Source organism: Pectinophora gossypiella, chromosome 18 (genome assembly GCF_024362695.1).
Source record: "Pectinophora gossypiella chromosome 18, ilPecGoss1.1, whole genome shotgun sequence".
In the NCBI taxonomy this organism is placed as follows: domain Eukaryota; kingdom Metazoa; phylum Arthropoda; class Insecta; order Lepidoptera; family Gelechiidae; genus Pectinophora; species Pectinophora gossypiella.
This window is the reverse complement of record NC_065421.1, coordinates 5,522,051-5,544,614: the sequence shown is the minus strand read 5'-3', so window position 1 is coordinate 5,544,614 and position 22,564 is coordinate 5,522,051. Positions and strand designations below refer to the sequence as shown.

At 37.8% G+C, this 22,564-nt stretch overlaps 3 protein-coding genes across 5 annotated transcripts; 1 reads left to right on the top strand and 2 right to left on the bottom strand.

Annotated features, from left to right (window-relative positions):
* Positions 1-186: 186 nt before the first annotated feature.
* LOC126375030 (DNA-directed RNA polymerases I and III subunit RPAC1) lies at positions 187-7,284 on the bottom strand. 2 transcript variants are annotated; one of them, XM_050021873.1, is made up of 6 exons: positions 7,170-7,284; positions 1,557-1,857; positions 1,364-1,483; positions 756-938; positions 382-609; positions 187-311 (listed from the first exon to the last, which is right to left on the bottom strand). In XM_050021873.1, exons 2-6 carry the CDS (start codon positions 1,834-1,836, stop codon positions 202-204), a joined length of 921 nt encoding a protein of 306 aa, XP_049877830.1. In that variant the 5' UTR covers positions 1,837-1,857; positions 7,170-7,284; the 3' UTR covers positions 187-201. The 2 variants fall into 2 exon arrangements, with proteins under 2 accessions (XP_049877830.1, XP_049877829.1); XM_050021872.1 differs by lacking the exon at positions 7,170-7,284 and adding an exon at positions 2,174-2,320.
* On the top strand, positions 7,277-22,561 carry LOC126375029 (mucin-5AC). 2 transcript variants are annotated; one of them, XM_050021871.1, is made up of 7 exons: positions 7,277-7,437; positions 16,251-16,413; positions 18,738-18,991; positions 19,420-19,602; positions 20,126-20,314; positions 21,807-21,985; positions 22,413-22,561. In XM_050021871.1, exons 1-7 carry the CDS (start codon positions 7,380-7,382, stop codon positions 22,473-22,475), a joined length of 1,089 nt encoding a protein of 362 aa, XP_049877828.1. In that variant the 5' UTR covers positions 7,277-7,379; the 3' UTR covers positions 22,476-22,561. The 2 variants fall into 2 exon arrangements, with proteins under 2 accessions (XP_049877828.1, XP_049877827.1); XM_050021870.1 differs by having other exon boundaries at positions 19,324-19,602.
* On the bottom strand, positions 14,287-15,926 carry LOC126375031 (NADH dehydrogenase [ubiquinone] 1 alpha subcomplex subunit 8-like). Its single transcript, XM_050021874.1, has 2 exons — positions 15,244-15,926; positions 14,287-14,967 (listed from the first exon to the last, which is right to left on the bottom strand). Exons 1-2 carry the CDS (start codon positions 15,444-15,446, stop codon positions 14,628-14,630), a joined length of 543 nt encoding a protein of 180 aa, XP_049877831.1. The 5' UTR covers positions 15,447-15,926; the 3' UTR covers positions 14,287-14,627.
* Positions 22,562-22,564: the final 3 nt, after the last annotated feature.

The following is a 22,564-nucleotide window of genomic DNA, read 5'->3' as shown; positions in this document are numbered from 1 at the left end:
TGGAAAATCCACTAAGTTGGCAACACTGATGCAAAGACTTGCTAAACATAAGTCCACTTTTAAACGTCAAGTGAGGTACTATAAAAACTCACTAAAATCTCGAATACAATGTAGCGTGTCTTCTCCAAAAACAAAAAATCCTTTTATGGGAATATTAAGATAAATTATAGGAAAATATAATACAAATTATTAAAACCAAACTTAAAATGTATTTAATTCTTCAAGTAATGATTTACACTTATCTCTCAATATTTTTACAGCTTCAACAAATATAACTTGAGGCGGCAAAGCTCCAACAGACTCCACATTAACTGAAAAATAAGAATTTGGTAAAAAAATTGAAGTAAAATAGTAAAAACAATCTTATATTTTCATACTTACAAATGAAATGATCGCGTATCCTACTCAACACAACTGCTTCTTTAATTTCGTCGTATCTGAAGACATTTCTACTGCAGGTATCATATCTTGCATCTTTTACAAAGGCACAACCCTTGGAATCAATTCCAATTACGCCCGGAGAGAAACAACTCTGCAGAAGAGTAGCTTCAGTATCGCGTACTTCACGTGTTAATTGTACATCTGGCAGTAGGCGGTATGAGGCAGTTGCTAAAATAAAAAAAAGGTATAAAATATGCCAATATTTAGTATGTAGGACAGTGAATATGCACACAAGAGTGTACTCTATGCCTGCTAATATAGCACATAATAAGGATGGGTCATCAATGGTGGGTCAGTAAAACCTGGATACTGACCAACAGGGGAGAATTTGGCATGGTCTTTGCCTATACCCTTGACAGCTACGAGATGGAGATCCAGCTCATGCCCAGGTCTCATTTTTGATATCAGTATATCTCCATGTACAGGTCCAACATCTGCTTCTTTGTACACTGTGGCTTGGTTTTGGATAGGGTGCCACTTGATTTGAGAGGAGTATACTGGAATTAGAAGAAACATGTTATGATAATGCAGGAGCAGATCCAGCTTTTGCGTCAGGGGGTCACCAGGTAGCAGACAGACTATCTCCATAGTACCTTCTAACCTAATCTAACCCAAGCTGTCGCACAGAGGGGGGTCATGACCCCCTATGACCTCTCCTGGATCTGCCATTGTGGTAATGCACATATATAATTAACATTCATTCTCTATTTAGGTAGCACTGCCTGCTACATAAGACACCTTGCAGCAATTTTGGTATTGGGATCTTCATAAATATGCATAATGAAAATTACCAATCTATCAAATATAAAAAGTGACTTTACTACTACAACATACCCAGGAATAAACAGGATGGAGAATTATGAATCTTATTTTGACTCTGACTATAAATTGAATGTAAAATATGTATAAAGCTTAAACATACCACTGTGGTTTTCATACAAGTCTTCAGCTCTGTAAGAATCCTTCGGCTGTGATTTGTTAGTGGTGCACTTGACTTTTAATGTGTATTCTAATGTGTTGAATTCTGACCCTTCCGTAGCATCTATAAAGAAATCTGTTATAGCAATGATGTCAATAATAAATAATGGATATTAAAGTACTTGTTATTTAGTTACCTTCAGGTCTATATTCAAATAATCTGGGATCAGCCTTTAATGGAATAAGGCCTAATCTGTGGGCTAGTACTTCATCCTGTATTATTGAAGTGTTATTCTTTATCATAACTTTCTCTATAGCCATGCTAGGCACCTCACTTAACATCAGTCTTCGAAAAGCATTTGCAAAGGCCGGCTGTATACCAATTAAATCAAATTCCATCTCAAAGTTATCCATACGAACAATAACTATGCGGAAGTTCTTGATGAATTTCTTGAAGTTCCATTTCTCGTCAGCCATGCCATAATCTTCTGGTGCATTCTGTAGGAATTAAACATAGTAATGATGTAAAATACAGCTTAAAAAATCTTTAAGTTATAAAAATACGCCTAAACTAAATAAACAAATGATCAGGATTCGAGTCCAATAACCCCATCCGAGGAAACAATAAAAAAGTACATTTTATAGGTTATATCATGTGGTGATTGTTTACTTTATCATTATAGTTTTAGAACGTGCTAAAATATTTGTTTTTGAAGATATTACAGTAATATTATTACAACTACAGTAATAAATAATAAGTAATAAATATAAAGATAAAAATGAAAATATTTATTATTAATTTTCGTTTATATACCTTTACACGGAATTCTTCCAATAATACTCTCGGCTTTTCATGCTGTTTAGGCATTTTTGAAAAAGTTCTCTTATTACTTAATTAACTCTAATTATCTGAACATATACAAAAAACATGAAGTTCGCAAACTACTCTTCTCGGTCTTACCGCAACCGCAACACAACACTTTTTATCAAATGACCAGTGTTGCCGACAGTAATTTGCTAAAATCCCCAAACGCATTGTCGAAATTCCCCACGTTTGGGGAAAGAAAAATGATAATTCCCCACATATTCCCCACAGAAATAAAACAACCAAAAATGTACCTAGGTCTCAGAACAATAACTAAAGCATAGAAGGAAGGCTAAAATAGCAACAGAACTCTATAATTCTGCTCTACTTTATCTTACGGAACCGGCGTAATGTTAGACAAAGACGCATATACAAAAATTGTTTCGTAATTTCGTAGGTTGTCACAAGTTTTTCATTGCCTAGTGTTGGGTTTCACTTTAGTAATATGTCGATAAAATTAAATTTACTTACAATTAATGTCGATAAATTTTTTTTACAAGATTTCTTTTTGTAGGATGCAATTATCTTCTTCTTGATGAAAGGAGACTCTGTCTCTGATAGGTAAGTATCTAACCATTTTTGGATTATATTGTCTGGTTTATATTAGTTTGGAGCTGCAGCTCACATTCAGGAAGGAAAGAAAATAGCCAACTGTTATCGTTTCATCGGTAAGTATTTTGTAATATTCGAATTTATTTATGATGTCATCCGCCGTGCACTGGTGTCGATCGACGTGCCGTGCAAATTGGAACCGCCGCCGCCGGGTCTAAGCCGCACAGACGGTAAGAGACCCGATGGGGTCACGCCATAGACATAGAAAAGAGTATGGACTGGAAATACCTACAGAAAAAACGTGCCACTCTGTAAACATAAAATGGCGGTCTTTACTAGGGCTACAAGCTGTTTCAATACTAGGATTACCATACTCGTACCTACTAGATATAGCATTATACTTAAAAAAATACGGCATACAAGTATTCATAAGAGAACAGAAAGGGAAAGCAAAAGGTAGGTAGGTGGTGTACTGTATCTTTCGTGCAAAACTTGTAAGTATTGTATGTTGTGTGCAATAAAGTATATTTGTATTTGTAAAGGAAGGTTTAGTCAAGATTTATCTAAGTCGCTTACACAAATCTATAACATTCATTACATTCTTTATTGGGCGCAGTTCGTATCAACCTGGAGTGTTGGAGTAGGAGTAAATAAGAAAAGGAGGTAAAATGAAATATAAATTAGATCGTAAATCTGTTCATTAGCAAGTATTTATTTCACACGTTATTAATTATGTACATTATATTTACAATAAATACAAATTTATTAATTTCTAAACAGTGTCAATTTGCTTAGAAACTGTCTTTGTGACACCCTGTCACATTGTTTTTTTTTTTTTCATTAAGTCGTTTGATCTTGAGGCGGGACTTGTTCAGCTTTTCTTTTAAATTTTTCATCTCGTCTTCTTGAACTGACTGAAATAAAGTTTAATAATAATGTTAAAATAGTATATGTACAAAATAATCTATAAAAATAAAAGTAAAATATATCTGATTTAAGTGCATTGTGCAGCTGGTTGAATTATACACTCTATATATGTATATCATGTTAAAAATATAAAAAAAGAAAATTATTTGATATACCTTTTCATGTAAATCCAGTCGACACTTTTGGATTTAATATCTGAAATCAAAGATAATAATAATTTACTTATATAAAACGTGTACAATTCATAATTGTTTAGACATAAAACAACTACAGACTTAGTATATATACTAAGTTTATTAAGTACATAATAATATGTAGTTGAATGATAGATAGTATAAACGTGTTGTGATAACATGATACAAATATCTTATCTATTTATGTTATGTTATCTTAATATTGTTGAGGCCCATAAATATAGTTTTAAATGCGTGATCACTCACTCACTCACACACACACACACACACACACACACACACACACACACACACACACACACACACATAGACACACACACACATACACACACACACTCCACACATGTTACTTTCACACCATTCCACATTATTATTGTTTTACTTACTTATTTTTATTTTTTGTGTAAATTGTCAAAGTAATCTTTAAGTTGTTAAAGTTGTAAATTCCGGGGGAAGGCCTGATGTCCTATATTACAAGTTTACTTAGTTTAGGCATCAGCCATCCACAAAAAAATAGCTTGTACCTATTAGATAAGTTAAGTTTCTTTGTAATTTATTTTTTGTGGTTTGGAAATAAATTTATTTATTATTATTATTTATTATTATTATTATTATCTATCCAGCAGTGAGATGATGCAGGCTAGGCTGAAATTTAAATTTAAACACCATTTCATCTGTCTGATCTATAATGTTCAATGTAGGAATAGCATCGTCTCGAAGACGCCTCCACTTTGAATTAGGAACACACATAAATGAATCCGCAGTAAAATGTTTCGAGCAAATACGGCTGTACTTATTTGGAATCCAATTTCGTCTATTAATGCGAATTATCCATTCTTTCTCTTTGTTATCGTCTACAGGAAATCTAAAAATTAAAAGTATCGATAATTTTAGTACATCACTATGGACAATCAACATAACCTCAAATCAATTCCGTATTCATCGATGAAACGTATAATATAATGGATATCTCAAATATTTTATGCTACAAATCTATTCAGCAAAACATATTACTTTCCTAAAATTGTTCAGCAGTTCACATTTCACTAGAAAATTACAAAAAACTTACCGATGAAACGTCAGAAGTTGTTGGCTATTTTCTTTTCTTCCTGAATGTGAGCTGCAGCCCCATACCACACAAGACATAATGTCACACAGTCGAGACACTCAATTATTTGATATAAATAAAAGTTTTTTTCCATTTATTTGGAAAAATATTGTTAAATTATCACTTAAAACAATCTGAACACAAGACACTCGTAAACACAGTTGACGCGACCGTGTCAAATAGTTCGGTAAATATAAGTAAAATCTTCTTATGTATGTTACTATGTATTTGGCCGAGTTAAAATGAGTCCAATAGGTCCAAATGACATTTCATGTTGTGACAACCTCGGAAAAAATGAAGCAAAGAGCGAATCATTTGTCCTTTTCTCACTCATAGTTTGTGTCGTAAGCTAGAAGAGAGCCGGTTTATAGTTTCTGAATTCTTATTTTAGCCTTCCTTCTATGCTTTAGTTATTGTTCTGAGACCTAGGTAAAGTTCGGTCTCTGTGAGAATGCATTTCTGACGTATGTCAGATATCACTAGTGTCACATTCACTGTAAAGTTCTTTTTAATATCTATATTTTCTAATTATATTTTTCGTTACGTTGAAGAGCAAATACCAACGGCAAATACAAATACATGCATCCAAAGTTACATTGTTTATTGAATCAACCAGTCAGAAATGCTTTTTCTGGGCGGCCGTTCTTTTAAGTTTATTTTTTATTTATTAAAAGATGACAAAAATTTAAAAAAACTACACATTTTTTTCGCGCCAAACTTTTTTGTGCAACATTTTAGAACTCGGATTAAATTTTAAACTGCCCCCTTCTCTCTTTATTCCCTCTCGAGTAGCCATCAAAGCTACCACTGTGTCGGTGTTAAGTTTGTTTCTATTTTCTGTCTTTAGATTTTTTAAAACACTAAACTTGCGCTCTACAGATGCGTTAGAGAACGGTAATACAAGCAGTAGACTTATTACGTATTTTATTTTTTTAATTTAAATACTTTGCTCCAGTAAATATCGGCAGTATCATTCACGTTCAAGTCGAATTCTGAGAAGTTCAACTTACGGAATAAAAGGCTATCAGGGAAATCAATCAAGACTAGCAGAAATTTGATGTTAAATATCGCGTATTTGTGTTCATACTTAAAATCCCCGCATTTTCCCCGAATTGAAGCTCTCCCCACACATTCCCCAATCAGCTTTGCTTTCCCCGCAGTTTGGGGAATTCCCCACAGATCGGCAACACTGCAAATGACAGTGTTTTTTTTATTGAGAGAATTTTTTTTTTAATTTTTTGGTCTGGTTACAGAGACCTTTAGGCTACTTTTTATTGAGAATTTTTTTGGCCTGTATCAAAGGTTTTGTGTTTTGAAATGCGCGTCAATAAAATACAAACATAGAACAACATAGATTTCCGCGGACAAATGATGTGCTATCTTTCTTTTTTTATAATAATCGTTTATTATTGAACATAGCGAGCGAGTCGAACAAACGCACTACAAAAACGCGCGAAATTTAAAATGAACTTTTTCCTTTGCCTACGAAATTGTTTAGACTCGAATACTTAGTTCACGTTTTTATAAGAGGCAAAGAGATAAGAAATGATAAAAAGGCCAGAGAATAGATTGATGATGACGATGGTTCTTTTACCCGCAATGCAGAAATACTTTAGCTGATGATCAGTAGGTACTGTGGAAAATGAACTGAATAATATACCATAAAAGTTCAGACGTAAAGCTCCTCTAACGGCTACGGTCTTATAAGTATTATATAATTTTTACAGGCAAAGATGATGTTTGTTACTTTGTGAATTTGGTTGTACTGAACCGATTTTGAAAATTCTTTCTCCAATAGAATGATACATTATCCCTAAGGGTTATATTTGGTAATCAAAGTCCACACAGACGGAGTCGCGGACAGAAAGCTAGTGCCTAATAAACCTACGCCGTAACTACTGACAGCTAACGGCTGATATAATAAGTGAATGTCCGGAAAACGGTCTCATGTCGAAAACATGGAGTAGTGATCGAACTGATTATGATAATATTTGACGTGACCTACATTCGGACGTTGCTATTTTTGTCTCGAGCCAAATGAGTCTATTGCTTTGATTAGTGGTCTGACAGCTAGAAGGGGACATTCGGCATTCAGTAATGATCATTGGAGCTAAGTGTAGCGAAAGTATTGGTGTCCGCCAAAATGTTAATCTGTGGCGCGTACTTATGCAACGGTCGGTGCTGCGCCGGCGCCGCTCGCAGCTGCAGCGTCAGTGCTCGCCGGACTCTCGCAGCGCTGCTTACCTCCCCAGTGCCATCACCCGTGATCCAATGTGACTACAATAATAATAATAATAACAATCGTAAATAATACATATAAAATTTTACGGGTTATCAATTTTTCGATAGACAGTTGCGTCCTTAAGTACTCAAGATGCATTTGAAAACAGTTCTACCGTTGTTTGTGTTTACGTGCGGTTTATTATATTCCGGTAAGTTTTATGGTTGTTTTGTATTATTGTCTAATTTAGTTTTAATAGTAAGTAAGTAAAAGAAAATAATGCCTTGCAATGCGTTTCGCGGGAATTTAGTATAAAAATCTGAAGCAATCTAATCGCGCGATTTTACGAAGAAAATGTTGTAACTTCTCTAAACTAGATGCTATCGGTAGATCTCGCAATTTAAAAATGCGATCCATTATTTTTCGACACAAGCAACTCGACCAACAATAGAGATAATAAAATAGATAAGGCTTTTTGGACTTACCGTACCTATCTCATAAACAAAATAGTATAAAATTAATATAGGTAAGGAAGTATTAAATGTAGGTAACTGCGGCCCTAGGGCGGTGCGGGGTGTGCCACCGGACCGGGCGCCGAATTTGGGGCAAAATCAACCAAGACTGGTTCACCCTGGCGGCAAACTAAGTTCATCGGGTTAGATTGCGGCCACATTGACACTCATACCGGGTGGCCGTAAACTAATCGATACATTTTGTATTTAATGGGCTGAGGGGTGCCACTATGAGGTCTCGCACCACGTACATATTTTGCTAGGGCCGCCACTGACTAAGCCGCACGCCTCCAACCTTGCTGTAACAAGGTATCAATGACTATAAATAAAAAGAAAACCACAATTTTCCATGGAAGTAGGACTGATTACACTAATCGCTTATAATTGGTACTTTTTGTCGAGTAATTAGGTATTTTATACTCTATGTGGTAATTTAAAGTGCAACAGTTTTTAGTTACAAAAAAACGAATATTATTGATACGATATGCACACTATAGAAGTAAGTACATATGTTAGAAGGTGATAACCTCCTTCGCTCGTTTTTACACAAGTATTTTAGTTTTTTACCCGAAAATTTCAACGTTGTGGTTTTGTATGTAGGTACAGTCGATTTTGAAATTGTGAAAGTAAATATAGGTACCTATATTATTTGTGTTACTTCTTTAGTAAGTTTGATATAATTATACTTAGAGCACCCAACTCATGATATGATTGCCCGCTACTTAGTCCGCAAGTATGTGAACTGACATTCGGTAACCTAACTAAATACTTACTTAGAACAATAACATAAGTACCTAATTTATAATGAGTACGTATTAGGTACCTATTTATAAAATTAGTGGCAAAATTCATGTCATATATCGAAAAAAACAAAATATCTTTATTTCCAGGTGCACACGAAACAATAATTATAGATACCTACGTACGTAACATAAGTAATTTAGTTATATTAAATGGGACCTACTTTTACAATGCTTCGTCATCTCGTCATTATTATTCGAAGTCTAGTAGGCAGCCGCAAATGCGCTGCACAAAAGACGTGCGCGCAATGTTCAACATTTATACAATAAAACTAATTTCATGTTTCTTTTGTTACGCTGCTGAAGAACTTTTATGAATTGTTTCTGCTAGACTTGTGTGTGTCTTGTGTCCATTCTATATGACCCTGAAGACTCGATTACTCTAGTCTAGCCCCCATGGCGGCCAATCAGCTCGCGACAACAAACCCTTCAGACCCCGATACTAACCCCGCCGACGTGGTAGACGATTTCCATCACTCAGCGCTTATTGCTATCGATCCACTATAGGGTCGATTAATTCTTTCCGACGACGCCATGTCCCGCCCTGAGCCGTGGTTCGCGCCCAACTGGGCACCCTCAGTCCTGTTGTCTTAAATGTAGTCCTGGGTGAGATCCCTCAGCGCCCCCATTTATTGTCTGGCCAAGTAGTTAATGCCGTTTGTGGTAAATCAACAATAAGTCACGTCAAAAATAAAAGATATGTAGAAAAGTGAATGCACAGTGTCTTTATTATCAAGATCTAGTAGAAGTTGCCAATAATGTACTGTGTAAGGTAAGTAGAGCAGCCTCGTCTGTACATGTCCTGCGCAGTGGCGGCCCTACGGCGGCGGTGCGAACGGTGCGACCGCACCGGGCGCCGAAAAATGGGCGCCAAGATCAACAAGAGTGGTCCACCCTGGCCAGCAGCCCCAAATCTATATTTTGAGGGGCGCCACTTTGAGGTCCGCACCACCTAGTATTTTGCTAAGGCCACCACTGGTCCTGTGTTTACGTTTTTGTGCAATAGAAAATTATTGATTATTGATAGAGCAGCATGCTGAAGAATAAATAGTATTCAGCATGAAAGTCTTACATAAGTACTGTCGAAGTAATAAGTAAGTAGGTGATAACCTCTTTCGCTAGTTTTTACACAAGTAGTTTAGATTTTTACCCAAAAATTTTACTGTCGTGGTCTTGCATGTACATGTAAGATTCTTTTTGTAATTATTTCTTTTTTTATTTTGGTGCAATAAAGTGTATTTGTATTGTATTGTACTCACTTGTACAGTCGTCGATTTTGAAATTGCGAAAGTAGATATAGGTACCTACTTATAGGTATTATTCGAATTCTGTATGTTATATCTGTGTATTAGCAGTTACCTTTAAAAGTGATTTCATGAATGATGCGAGGAGACCTAAGTTGAATGAGTACGCGATTAATAGCGCAGCAGTACCTAAGTAGGTACCTATTTATAAGGATCGGGTGGTGAAACGCAATACATCGTGCCCGATTAATCGCGTAATATGGGTAATAAGGCCTTTATGAATGACCACAACCTAACCCAACGTTGTTAAATAAGTCGTAAGTTTGTATTGTGTGGTAGTGTGGGAACATAAATTATTTAAATCACTTTTTTTTACAAACTATTTATTAATCAAATTAAAAACAGAACTTAAATTAATATGAAATAATAAAATAAGTAAATCCGGTTGAGATCGTTGTATTATAAAACTTGCTGGGTACGTGATGAATTCTGGAATGATATGGAATTTTCATAAAACGTTCAAGGTTTTCGGCGTTTTCGTTTGTTTACACGACATAGACCTACTTTAACCGGATATGAGGCCGAAATATTTGCCCGGGGATATTTGTACGGCACTGTATTGTCACGCAAAAGATCCTGTCATTAAATAACTAGTACGTACGTACTTGTAACTACATCCATTCCAAGCCCCCCGTCGGGCATGTAACAGGTCACCATGTAACTAACCGGTCGACAGTTGAATTGCATAATAACATTAACCGTACCTACGTTATTATTTTCAACTTTAATTCGATCGCACTAGAATGTGTTACTATTATTATGTGTACGAGTATGAATCATTCACTCAAAAGTAGGTTTATCGGGTTTTTTCGTTGAAAATTGCAGCATCCGAGAGTTATTTGCCAGTTGTTAATTCGATTAATTTGTGCAGTCGGTCGCCGCAGGTCAACGTTCTGCCTTTCACAAGTTTATAATGTCTTCAAGGCCATCGTTATAACACGACACCTTTAACCCGCGCACCGCGACTCGTGGGGGTCGCGCCACACTTTAACATACTTAAATGATAATTTCATCAAATTATACAAACTCTTCAGGCATCTTTAAATGCATGTATACATATAGTCTCGCCCGTGTCCCTATCAGGGTAGACAGAGCCATAAGTCATCTAATACAATCCGCAAGCGCAGGGACCCAGGTCTTAACGGTCACACCAGGACTGCAGTTCATGGAGTGTTTAAGTATTTAATAATTAAGCGTAATAAATCGCAAAAATGCACTAAGTAATATTAATAAAATTAGGGTCATAAGACACCAAGGTTGTCTCGCTAAAATTGTAAGGCTAATAGGTGCTGTGAAGCATTATCTATTAAGTATTTCAGATTTCGCAAACTATTCGTTGTACTAAAGCATTCGTAGTGACCGCTCTGCTAATAGATTAAGCACAAGGTGAAATCTTAATCTAGGTGGCAAATGTAACGTAAGTATTTGTGAATGTTACATAAATGCATTTATTAGTGTGTAACTAATAAGTTTTTACAGTCATTACATTTGTGTTTGTTCAACTCACATCAGGACCCTGGTAACGACCGCGTCGGCGTGGTTGACGTTTACCTTCACTCAACGCCCACTTGGAGCCTGTTCTCTTAAACATACCTAAATCCCTCAGAAGACGCGCAGGCAGGCGTGCCCTAAGCTGAAGTTTACCGCCCAACCATTCTGAGGCCTCTTGTCTTACAAGCTTTATACCGGGTCGCATTTGTCCTGCCAATCAGGTACTTAGTTAAATACTACCTGAAGCAAACATACAATAAGCCACGTCAGAAACAGTGTAACAATGCATATATTTTCAATGAACAACACAAGGACAGATAGGAATTGCTATTACTCAAACAAGAGAAACAAGACAAACGATACACTTACTTTAAGATTTCTTCATCTCACGATTCATTTAAATTCACATATATTTTCCTCGATGAAGCAACTAGTTACGAGAAATTTGTTGTATGCAACAGGCAGTAAGCCTGTGGCGAGATAAAGACAAGCGGATCATTACAAAATTTTAATTAAACGTGGAAGATAAAACATAGAAACCCATATTTCCGAGAAATTTGTTTCGGAGGTAGGTACATATGGGCCTAACCGGTATTGGGTTGGTATTCCCTTCGCGGGTTGGAAGGCCAGACAGGCAGTCGCTTCTGTAAGTAACCGGATCTATGAAATCCAGGTTAAGTAAGCGATCCCCGTGAAAACCGGATAACGCCATGGAGATTATGATATACTTAAGTAAAATAAAGCAACCGATAAGCAATACTTTCGCAGCATAAAAGGCCTGATAAATATACTTAAGTACCTAAACTGACACAAGGTATTATAACTTAACATCATGCTTGTACCCCTGAAGGAGTGGGGGGCAGAGGTGTATAATTATGCACCTACTGACTACTATCGTTGCCGTATTGCCGTTGACCGCGGACTAATCCAGGAAACCACGTGATATCACTGATAATCCAAACATGAATTTAAGGTACTTACTTAAAAAGTATGATTTCATTTTCATAATCCAGCGCACAGATGTAGAGTTACCACACGTCTAAAGCGATGGTTAACCCAGTTGTCGGAATTTCTCCCGACCTTCACAACAACAGACTCATTTCATTCATCTCACGACTATATCAACGTCTCCAACCGCAGCGTTGCAAATTGACACGTTTTATGCTCTGATGTTGAATCGAGAGTTCATTTTTGGTATAAATTATGATTGTGGTTTTAGGTTTGACGATGAGTACGCGTTGTTGAACTTTATTATGGCATTTTATATTTAGAATTATTATAGCAATTTATATTTAGAATTCTAATACACATGTGGTTAAGCCAGATTGTGTATGTGCCCAGCTGGCTAATATAAACGAGTGATTGATGTGTGACAGTATAATATTATCTTCCAATTAATGACATCATCACATTTGACATCAGCCTACATATATAGAATACCGAAACTTTCCCTGAGCAAAAATACTTTACTAGATAGGATCCTCTACGCTGCAGACAACTTTATTTATTCAACTTATTAGGCACTTGATCTATTTTGAAGTAAGTAAGTACATTTTTTATAATAACATCCAAATTAATGATAGACCATTATCAGCTAATTATAAACGGATATACGCCTCTTGGTCTGGGAAACATTTATTTTTAAACAGTAAATAAACAGGACATCCCCTTCCAATTCACTTTCGCTACTAATTTAAATGTTTGAAGATGTATTATTAAATTTTCGAATCCTTGGTCCTTCGAATTTTAAATGTAAAATGAGTAAACAGGTCACCAAATTGAAACTGGCATACTTACTGTATACCTACTCAACTCTTTGACGTGTTAAAAGTTGTAGGTAAAGAACAGAGCAACCTTATTACAATTAACACGCGTGTAAAATAACATGTTACGTACATTAGATAACAACCAGCGCAATTACTTACGAACTTATATCACTTATTTGATGATATCAGAATACTTCACCACCGCGGGGCGCGCGTTGATGTCTTTTGTAAGCGGCCGGAGGCGAACTGAGCTAACAAGTTCAAATACCTAACAACTTATGAATCAGAATCGTTTTACTTTAATCACATTAATATTGTAAAAAATGTTTTTTCTTTGGTATCAATCAGAAGAGTGAATCTTTATGGATGCCTTAAATTTAAATTTAATGGTTGAAAATTTAAGATTCAGCGGTACCTATTCAGAGTAAGTATCTGCAAATGGTATCTTTTAATTAAGTAAGTACTTAACAATTATATTTAAGAACGAGACATTAGAAAGATTCTTCGTAAGTAGGTAAGTAGTGTAAAGTGGATTCCCAGACGGTAGAGTCGCCGCGTTTCCTTCCATGAGCGTTATCACTGCCGACCCACTTCGGGCGGCTTCTCTCCAACATAATCCTCTCAGACAGTCTCAGACAATCTGTACAGTTTGTAGGTGAAGGCCCATTGTTGTCTCTAGCGCGACGAAGGTGACGCTACGACAATTTTGAAATCTTTTCACTTACTTACTTACTTTTATAACAAAAAAAACATCGTGATTTCATCGACCTTACAAATGAATAGTTAACCTTACGTCTTTTTTGATCCAGTACCTAATTCTGTGGAATGTGCTTTTTTACGAGTTTTATAAAAAAAGAAAATAGGCTACAAATTCAGGTTACACTGTCTACACCCGCACTGGCAGTGGCAGCGCACTATCTTCCGAGCCGGGTTAGGTTAGTAAAAGTATGTTAGGTAAAATTGGGATCGATGAGTGTCGGTTATAAATACTTAATTTGATAATTTCGTAACCGGATAGTATGATAGTAAGCTATCATGTATAAAACTTGCTACGCAGCTAATATAGGTGGGTACATGATGACCTACTGCTTTTAGGCGTCGCATTAAATCCCACCTACAAAGTACAAGAGTCAAGCAATTACGCGGCTAAGGTGTCACAACTGTTCACGCAACCGGAAAAACAATAATTAAGTGTCACTAGGCATTTTATTATAATGGCAATTACTATCCACACAATTCGTTACAATTATTGTACTTATTTCTGAACAAATTTTATCAAAATATTACAGTTACACTATAAAAGTTGACAATACCAGTCGATTTTAAATATTAGACTTGAATCATGTAATTTTTAGATTCATTTCAATTCCCAGACGAGTTGGTGTCGAGTCATCGAATCAGTAACGGTCAATTTCAAACTTTTCTGGACTCTCATTAGTGCTTAAAGTAACGTTACTTGAAGCTGTCAGTAAAAAGCTTTAAAAAAGCCTAAGTATAGCTAGCTTGTGTGTTTGTATGCTGTATAAAGCTACTCGGTTATCCAGTACAGCCGGCTAGAGAACCGCGGCGGCAAGCGTGGCTTGCAGTCAGGTAGGTGTCGTGTCTCGTCGTCCATCGACGGTACACACGGACACAGTTCCTCCGGCGGGTCCGTGCACTTGCTTGTATGAATCCTCCCTCTCGTAAAGTACCCGAAGCCAGGGTAATCGATGCAGAGTTTCTCCCGCATACACTCCTCGTAAACAGCGTGGGTCTTCCTACAAAACCACGGCTTGTAGTTACCCGAGCTCTTGTCTATGCAGTTCGTGTATTGGTTGTGTTCGTGCAAACAATTCTTTTTCACTCGTTTGAAGAACTCTATCGTACATCTAGGGGCGAGAAAATGATCTAAGTTAATCACAGTAAGTTCTCATACAGTAAGTATACCTAACTACTAAGCCAGGTAGGTAGATAAGTAGTAAGATTGTATACATTCGGCGAAGTAACCATGGGGGTGAATAAATAGAGTAACTCCTCCAGGGAGCCTTACTGCGTGATTTTGATGGAGATGCTTTGTTCTTCTTTTACCATGCAGCATTGTAGGATTTTTTTAAATTATTTCTCTACATTAGGTTGGTAGGTACGATCAAAATCTGAACACTAACTTGGTGACAATCTTCCCCAGCTCCACACAGGGCCGTGGGTCTTGGTTTTCGTAGCGGCATAACATGAACTCGTTGTTTATACTCTCGCAGTACTTCCCGAGGTACGGAGCCGCCGCCATCAACGTCGCAGTGGACAAGTCTACCTCATGTTCCACCTTCAGTTGTTCAAACTCCGGCAACTCCGTTTCTTTTGTTATTACCATTTTGTTGGTCTTTGATAAGCTGTAGGGTGGACGTGGGGCCTAATGGATGGACCGTTGTTAAATTAAAAGGCGGTTTGATTTAGAAAAAACTAGGACCAATTCTAGCACGCCCAAGGGTGGAAAGTATCCAATAAGAATTGCGATAAGCAACGAAATTATCAACGTGATTGTGAAGTTAAACTGTAGTAATTCTACAGGCTCAATAACAATACCAAAACTAAAATAAGCAATTTAAGAATGTACTTACAAAAATTAATTCGCATTCAAATCGATTGACGTTTGATTGATTTTTGACTTTTAATGTTTCATTATTCGGTGGAGGTGAGTTATTTGAGACCAGTTATAATTTTAGATATTTCTACAGCCAAAACTCAATGCTTACAGAGCTCCGAACCGAGGTACCTACGTGAGTTTGTAGTATAGTACTTAGTTAAAATCGCCGCGCCGTCTGTAGTAACGCGTGTAAACAAATTCGAACATACTTACTTACAAAAAATCCCAGTCCGGGGAACACTCGCTTACGAAACAGTCTGAAATATTATTAGAAATTTAAATCTTAGCTTTACTTCAAACCCTTATAACCCTTAAAATCTGAAAGAATACAATTGCTGCAAATGGTATAAATACTTGACGGTACAAATGGGGAGCACTGAGGGCTCTCACCCGGTAATATGTATCGCCTAGATGTCTTCTTTATAGGCGATTGTCTTCAATTGTGTAACTCTAACATACCCAGCATTTCTCAAGTGTAGGTACTTACCTTCTTCCAGATTATTTTTTTCACGTGACTTATCATACTTCCAGTGGAAGGGCAGTCGGTGGTGTGTCCGGCGGTGCGCACGACGAGCGGCTGGCTGGATCTGTTCCCGCTGCCGTGCAGGAAGCATGCAGAGTGCCGCGTCATGGGCACGCAGCACCTCTGCTGCAAGGGATACTGCACCAAGGGCATCAAGCCCGCACCTATACGGTGGGTGTCTAGTGTTTCTTCACTTGCTTGCTACTTTTAAGCTTCGTGTGTACAGCGCCGGGAAAGTGGACAGATCGCGGGGTTCTGTATAAAGCCGCAACCCAGCTTTCCTGGTTTTCTGTGCACCAAGCTTAAAAGAAAAGATTTAGGGTGTAGGTATATTATTAGTGGAAACACGATAGTCTAGTTAACGAAAGATCATCGTGCATGTGGATGCATGTGGATAGTAAAATTGAATATGGGTTTTAAGTTTTAACTGTAAGTAAATACTTAGTTTTATGGCACCTATTGTATTCTTCCTTCCTAACAGCTAAGTAGTTAGTATCCACTTCGGAAAGATAACGAGAAGAATTATTAGGCGTCACGATCGTGCACACTTCCTATTACCTCATGTAATTTATCCTTCTTACATTTACACTCATACATTAAGCTCACGCCCGTAATAGGTATAAGTACCTGCCTATGGGTTCAGTGGAACCGAAAATTGACAGAAATGACATACCTACTCCCATGGTTTGGTCTATACCAAACGCTAAGTAGCATAGAGATGAACAATATTTGTACTTACTTACATTAGATAATTTACTCACTTCCGAAACGCATTTCTCGGGAATGTGAGTTTCTTCACGATGTGTTCCTTCGCCGCAATTCCAAAAATGATTTTGGTGCTCATTATAATAAGGATAATTATTACGTGCTCTCTTCCTTTTTGATGCGAATAGCAAAGGATTTTTGAGTACATCTTATTGAGGATTTCGATGCAACTATTATGTTGAACGTTTACGCCGTAAGTGGGCTTGCAATTTCATATTCACTCATATATGTCAACTAAACCAGTCGAACAGGCTATGCGAGTCACTCGTGCTTATAAACTGTGATATTAGATTACCCAACTCGTAATCTCAGCAGGAACAGTATGTTATTCAAGCCTCATTGCATCTGAACTAACTTATTTTGTTTGAAACTCAATCGTGCGTGAAACATAACTAATAATACGAATATAATAATAGTGTTTTCTCCATAAAGCACAGACAGATAACAAGATTAGTACAAAGTTTCCTCTTCTTCTCTTGTGTGGGTTAATAGGTCAGTGAACGACCTAACAACCCTGGTATCAGTGTTAATATTGAACCGCCCCTAACACGGCTTGATTCGAACCATAGTTACTTATTAAAATAACAGAAACATAAACGAATTAATACATTATTGTATTGAACATTCGTAACTATCTAACACAGGTATGCACCCTATAATTATCATTTTAGGGCGAAACAGAAACTGACTAGAATGGGCTTTGAAGTCTTGATCTAAAATCAGAATTGTGATCTTTTTACTCAACTGTTAGTTATTGTGGAATTGAGTTAGAACCCCGATACCGCCGGCATGGTCGTCGATTTCCGCAAGACCCCCCCTCTACCACATTTTTGAAAAAAATAATCGACCTAGTGGGTCCAATATTATCCTCTTAGACAACGCCCTGAGCCGAGGTTCGCGCGCAACAAGGCACCCTCAGGCCTGTTGTCTTAAATTTTGTACCGAGTGAGAGCCTCAGTGCTCCCCGTTTGTCCCGCGAAGTACTTACGTCACTACAATAAGTCATGTCAAAAAAATGTGAATTTGAAGGCAATGCCTGAATTTTAACCTGCTTTGAAGATGAACTCATAGTTACATACCTACCTGCCTAATATTTTGGTGTCGTAAAACATGTCAAGAGTGAATGGCGTACCGACTCGTGTTCCTTATGCACTCTTTAACCCATAACGTACCCAAATTACAAAATTATGTTGATTAGATCCTAATACATTATTAATTATGAACTAGAGTAGGTATGCTATGCACTTCCTTTATTCCAATAAAGTGAAAGGTTACTTTGGTTTTTAAAGACTGGGTTAAGGTCAACGGCAAATTTTAGAATAAAACACTGCTTGAATTTATGCACTTAGTACTTAATAAAAATATAACACATAATGCACCTCGCAAAACTATGTTACAAAGTAGTTATTACTTTGCTCTTAACTCTACTTATTGCGCTTTCTCGTGGTCTGGTTTCTACATCGGAATATAACTAAGTTACTTCGTAATACGTACGATATTTATAGCAACTAAGTTTGCATGATATATTATTAAGCCTGCGTATTTTTTAAAGAAAATATACCCTGCGCAATTGCGACAAAACGTTAAAAGACTAAAGCCTCTAAACTCTATCTTATCCTCATGGTAAGGTAAGAAAGTTTAGAGTTACTTACTCAGACGTATTGTCGTAGGTATGTGCAGGCGCAGAAGAAAAGCTATGGAAGTTAATTAAACTCGCGGGTTTTTTGTAGAACCGACCAGCAGAAGAGTAGCGTAACTGAGGCTAGTAGCACAAGCACAAGCACAAGTAGCACCACAACGAGCACAAGCACCACAACGACCACAACAACCACTACAACGACCCCGAGTACCACCAGCTCGACCACGACCACTACGACGACCACGCAGCGACCCACGGAGCCGCCGCGACCATTCCTGCAGATCCTGCCCATCATCCAATCTACACAGGCGACGCAAGCGCAGAGAAATGCTCCTGCTAAGACAGGTGAACAGTTTTTTTTATTTTATCTATCTATTTACCTACTTATCTACCAGTTGCCTTAGGTTTTAAAAAAAATAGTAGATACTTAATTCTGTACTAGTAGTGTTTTATTTAATTAGTCTTTATTAGGTACTTCTAACTGAAATAATCACGTGCTGCTTAAATAGTTAAGTAATTAAACATGCTTAAAGGCATCACATTACAAAGATAAAAAACGCAGTACCAGCTTATAGTCAGATAGAATTAACGTCATAAAGCACTAATTAGGTACATCTGTTGATAAAAAAACGCCATGCTAAGGTTATTCACCGACACTGATATTGAATTGTTCTTAGGCACTGACATAACCGCTGTTAATTATTCGCGCACACGCGAGTCGTTGGATTACGAGTACTCGAACAGCGAGTCGAATAAAGTGTCCTCGAGTGCAGGAAAGTCGCAGAAGCTGGTGTGTCCGAAGCCCGGGAGCGCTCCGGTGCTGTTGTTCCCGATCCCTTGTGAGAACAACGCTCAGTGTCGCGTCACCAGCGGGCCCGATCAAGTTTGCTGCGAGCGCCGCTGTGTGAAGGGCGTGCCGGCGCCGCGGCCCACCTCCAAACCCCGGTCGCACCAACGTAAGAAACACCTACTTCCATAATTCTAACGGCCTCCGTGGTCCGGTTCACGATCCGGAGGTCCCAGGTTCGAATCCCCACGGGGATAAACCACGAAAATCTTCGTGAGCCTGGTCTGGTTAGGCATTGCATTCTGATCATTCGATAGTATGATGATCCGTGCTTCAGAAAGCATGTTAAGCCGTTGGTCTCAGTTACTAATTACTGATATAAGCACGCGTGGTCGTTATATGAGTCATGTTAGGGCCTCAATAATACCTAAATCTTACTCCACGGTTGATGAGGTTGGTATTCCACCTCAACATAACCCTCCCCTTCTTTCCTTTTTCCCTAATTATTCTTTTGTGAAGTTTTCGATCCATTTTCGAAAAAGCTTAACCTTGTCCTCGTATTTACGAAGTGGAGTTCTATCCACCAATTTAGTATTCCAGAAAGTTTCACGACTGGTTATATATAAGTCGAACTTATACTGATTACAATACAATTTCAAAACTTACCTAATAAAATCGTTCTAAACCTATAGCATTGCTCGGCGTGATCCCTCGCGAGTGCCCGACCGCGCCGCTCGGGGAGCTGTTGTTCGAGGTGCAATCCTGCAAGACGGACGCCGACTGCTGGCCGCGGGTGTGCTGCCCCGACGGCACGCGGTCTTACTGCCGCACGGCCCGTGCGCGCCTCGACCTCGTACCCATAGCCAACCAGATCGACGGGCGTAAGTATTGGGATAATGATCCATAAAATTCATAAGCTCACGACTATAGCCCAATTGGGGTAGTCAGTGCTATATCCTCCGTGGTCCAGTGGTTGAGCGTTGTGCTCATGATCCGGAGGTCCCGGGTTCGAATCCCGTTGGGGACAAATCACAAAAATCATTTTGTGATCCCTAGTTTGGTGAGGACATTACAGGCTGATCACCTGATTGTCCGAAAGATGATCCGTGATTCAGAAGGTACGCTAAGTCGTTGGTCCCGGTTACTACTTACTGAAGTACGTAGGTGGTCGTTACATGAGCCATGTCAGGGGCCTATGGCGGCTCAATAATAACCCTGACACCAGAGTTGATGGGGTTAGTAATCCACCTCACAACCCACACGATAGAAGTGCTATATCCATCGCAAGATGAACTAAGTTAGACCAACTTGATTTATTTATTTTCTTCGGAAAACCAACAGCAAAAGAAATAATAGATTATGTTATAAATATACAATAAGCCAATCTATTAAAATATTGATGGATCTATTTAAATATTATAATATCAGAATATATACCTACCTACAAAATAGTAGGCAATACATGTCATGTGACGCCCCGTAGGGAATTTAGGTACAGTAGGTACATTGAGTTTACCGTTCTATCACCATAAGGTTCATCATATCCCTGTTAAGACGAATATCAGGGATTACTAAGGGTTGTCGCAGCAATGTGATTACTCGTAGTTCTGCCCACGCTGATGGATGGGTTTTGTCATGTAATAATAGACGATAAGTAGGTACCTAACTATTTGAAACGTTTGGTGAGTCGAGGGATTTAGAATGGACAAAAGAGATTGACCAAAAGTGGTCCAAATGTCGACGACCAACGAGACCTATGTACCGAAATAGACCATAATTCTCAGTAATAACTGCGGTTTGGTATTTATTACTCAGTATTTAGTGACCTACTTCGATAAATAGGTATCGTTGGTGGTGGATATTTGGACCAAGTTCCATACAACTTTGGTCAATGTCCTTTTACACAGACAGTCAGACCAAACATACAGATACCATGTGTGAACAACATAACACTGTCTTTGCTCCCGCGCAATCGGGTAATAAGGCCGTTACCAAATAATAGGTACTTTTTATGACTACGAAATTACTTCGATCATTGCTAACCTTGTTAGACAAACCAGACTAGACTAGACTTTCGACCTAGATACATAATTTATTGCGACGCCAATTCATTTCGTATTTCATGCATTTAGATATGTTTTTTTAAAGCTAGCCATAATAAATAACTTGCATAAAAATCACTCGTTGATGTCTTTTATATGGGTAACTATGGGTATGGGTGACTTTGAGGCATCTAGATAATATATTGATACACATATAGATAGATACTTACATAATACGTTGACACCTGCGCTTATAGCAAATTACGATGCAGGCAGGCTCTCAACTTACCTATCGCATTTTAAGTAACAGTTGAAATCTTTCCAATTCCAGCGGTGCGCATGTTCGAGCAGTACTTGCAGTGCACCAAGCCGCCGCAGTACGACCTGTTCCCGCAGAAGTGTTCCTCCAGCGTGGACTGCTTCCCTAACCTGTGCTGCGCCGAGGGAGGCAATAAACATTGCCGCCCGCCGCAGCGCAGTCTACTTGCACTGCTCGCAGGAGTCACGCAGGTAGCCAGCAAGGAATAATGTATATTGTCTATGCCAATTTTGCTCATCTTACATAATGACACCATACAGTTCATCATATTCTTCTTTAGACTTTGTATCAGGTGATTTCAGGCAGTCTTCTAATTACTGGCTGAGCTGGGATTCAATCTTGTAACAATTCAACAAAAACCATGCATTCCCAAAACAGGACTTTCACTTCTTGTAACTTATCTAGCGAATTTGAAAAAATCTTGTACGTATACATAACTCATTCTTGGTATGTGATGCGAGCAAGAATCCTTGAACAACTGTACAAGTAGTCCAATCTAATTAAGTGTTTTAAATAGAAAAAAAAATATTTATTAAGTTTGAGTAAATAAACAAGGTCACACACACATTATTGGTATGCCTTTATAGACTGTAGCAAAATTATTGTTTATCTTTTCAGAGAGTCGGATCAACCCTAAGCAACCTGAGGCAATCTCAAGCTGCCAATAGTAATAAAGCGTAAAGTTATATGTTGTAAATAGTAGTGTTAAAATTGTAGGAATTTTATATTTTTATACTTTTGTACAGTTGAGTAATAAATATTTTGTTAAA

Bases quoted from the DNA above. Each gene is read 5' to 3' on its own strand.
- LOC126375029 (XM_050021870.1), top strand. From the start codon at position 7,380: ATGCATTTGAAAACAGTTCTACCGTTGTTTGTGTTTACGTGCGGTTTA. The intron at 16,414-18,737 runs GTGGGTGTCTAG...GGTTTTTTGTAG, and splicing joins ATCAAGCCCGCACCTATACG to AACCGACCAGCAGAAGAGTA. The intron at 19,603-20,125 runs GTAAGAAACACC...CTAAACCTATAG, and splicing joins CAAACCCCGGTCGCACCAAC to CATTGCTCGGCGTGATCCCT.
- LOC126375030 (XM_050021872.1), bottom strand. From the start codon at position 2,227: ATGCCTAAACAGCATGAAAAGCCGAGAGTATTATTGGAAGAATTCCGT. The intron at 939-1,363 runs GTATGTTTAAGC...TTCTAATTCCAG, and splicing joins CTTGTATGAAAACCACAGTG to TATACTCCTCTCAAATCAAG. The intron at 312-381 runs GTAAGTATGAAA...CTTATTTTTCAG, and splicing joins GATACGCGATCATTTCATTT to TTAATGTGGAGTCTGTTGGA.
- LOC126375031 (XM_050021874.1), bottom strand. From the start codon at position 15,446: ATGGTAATAACAAAAGAAACGGAGTTGCCGGAGTTTGAACAACTGAAG. The intron at 14,968-15,243 runs GTTAGTGTTCAG...TCTCGCCCCTAG, and splicing joins CTGGGGAAGATTGTCACCAA to ATGTACGATAGAGTTCTTCA.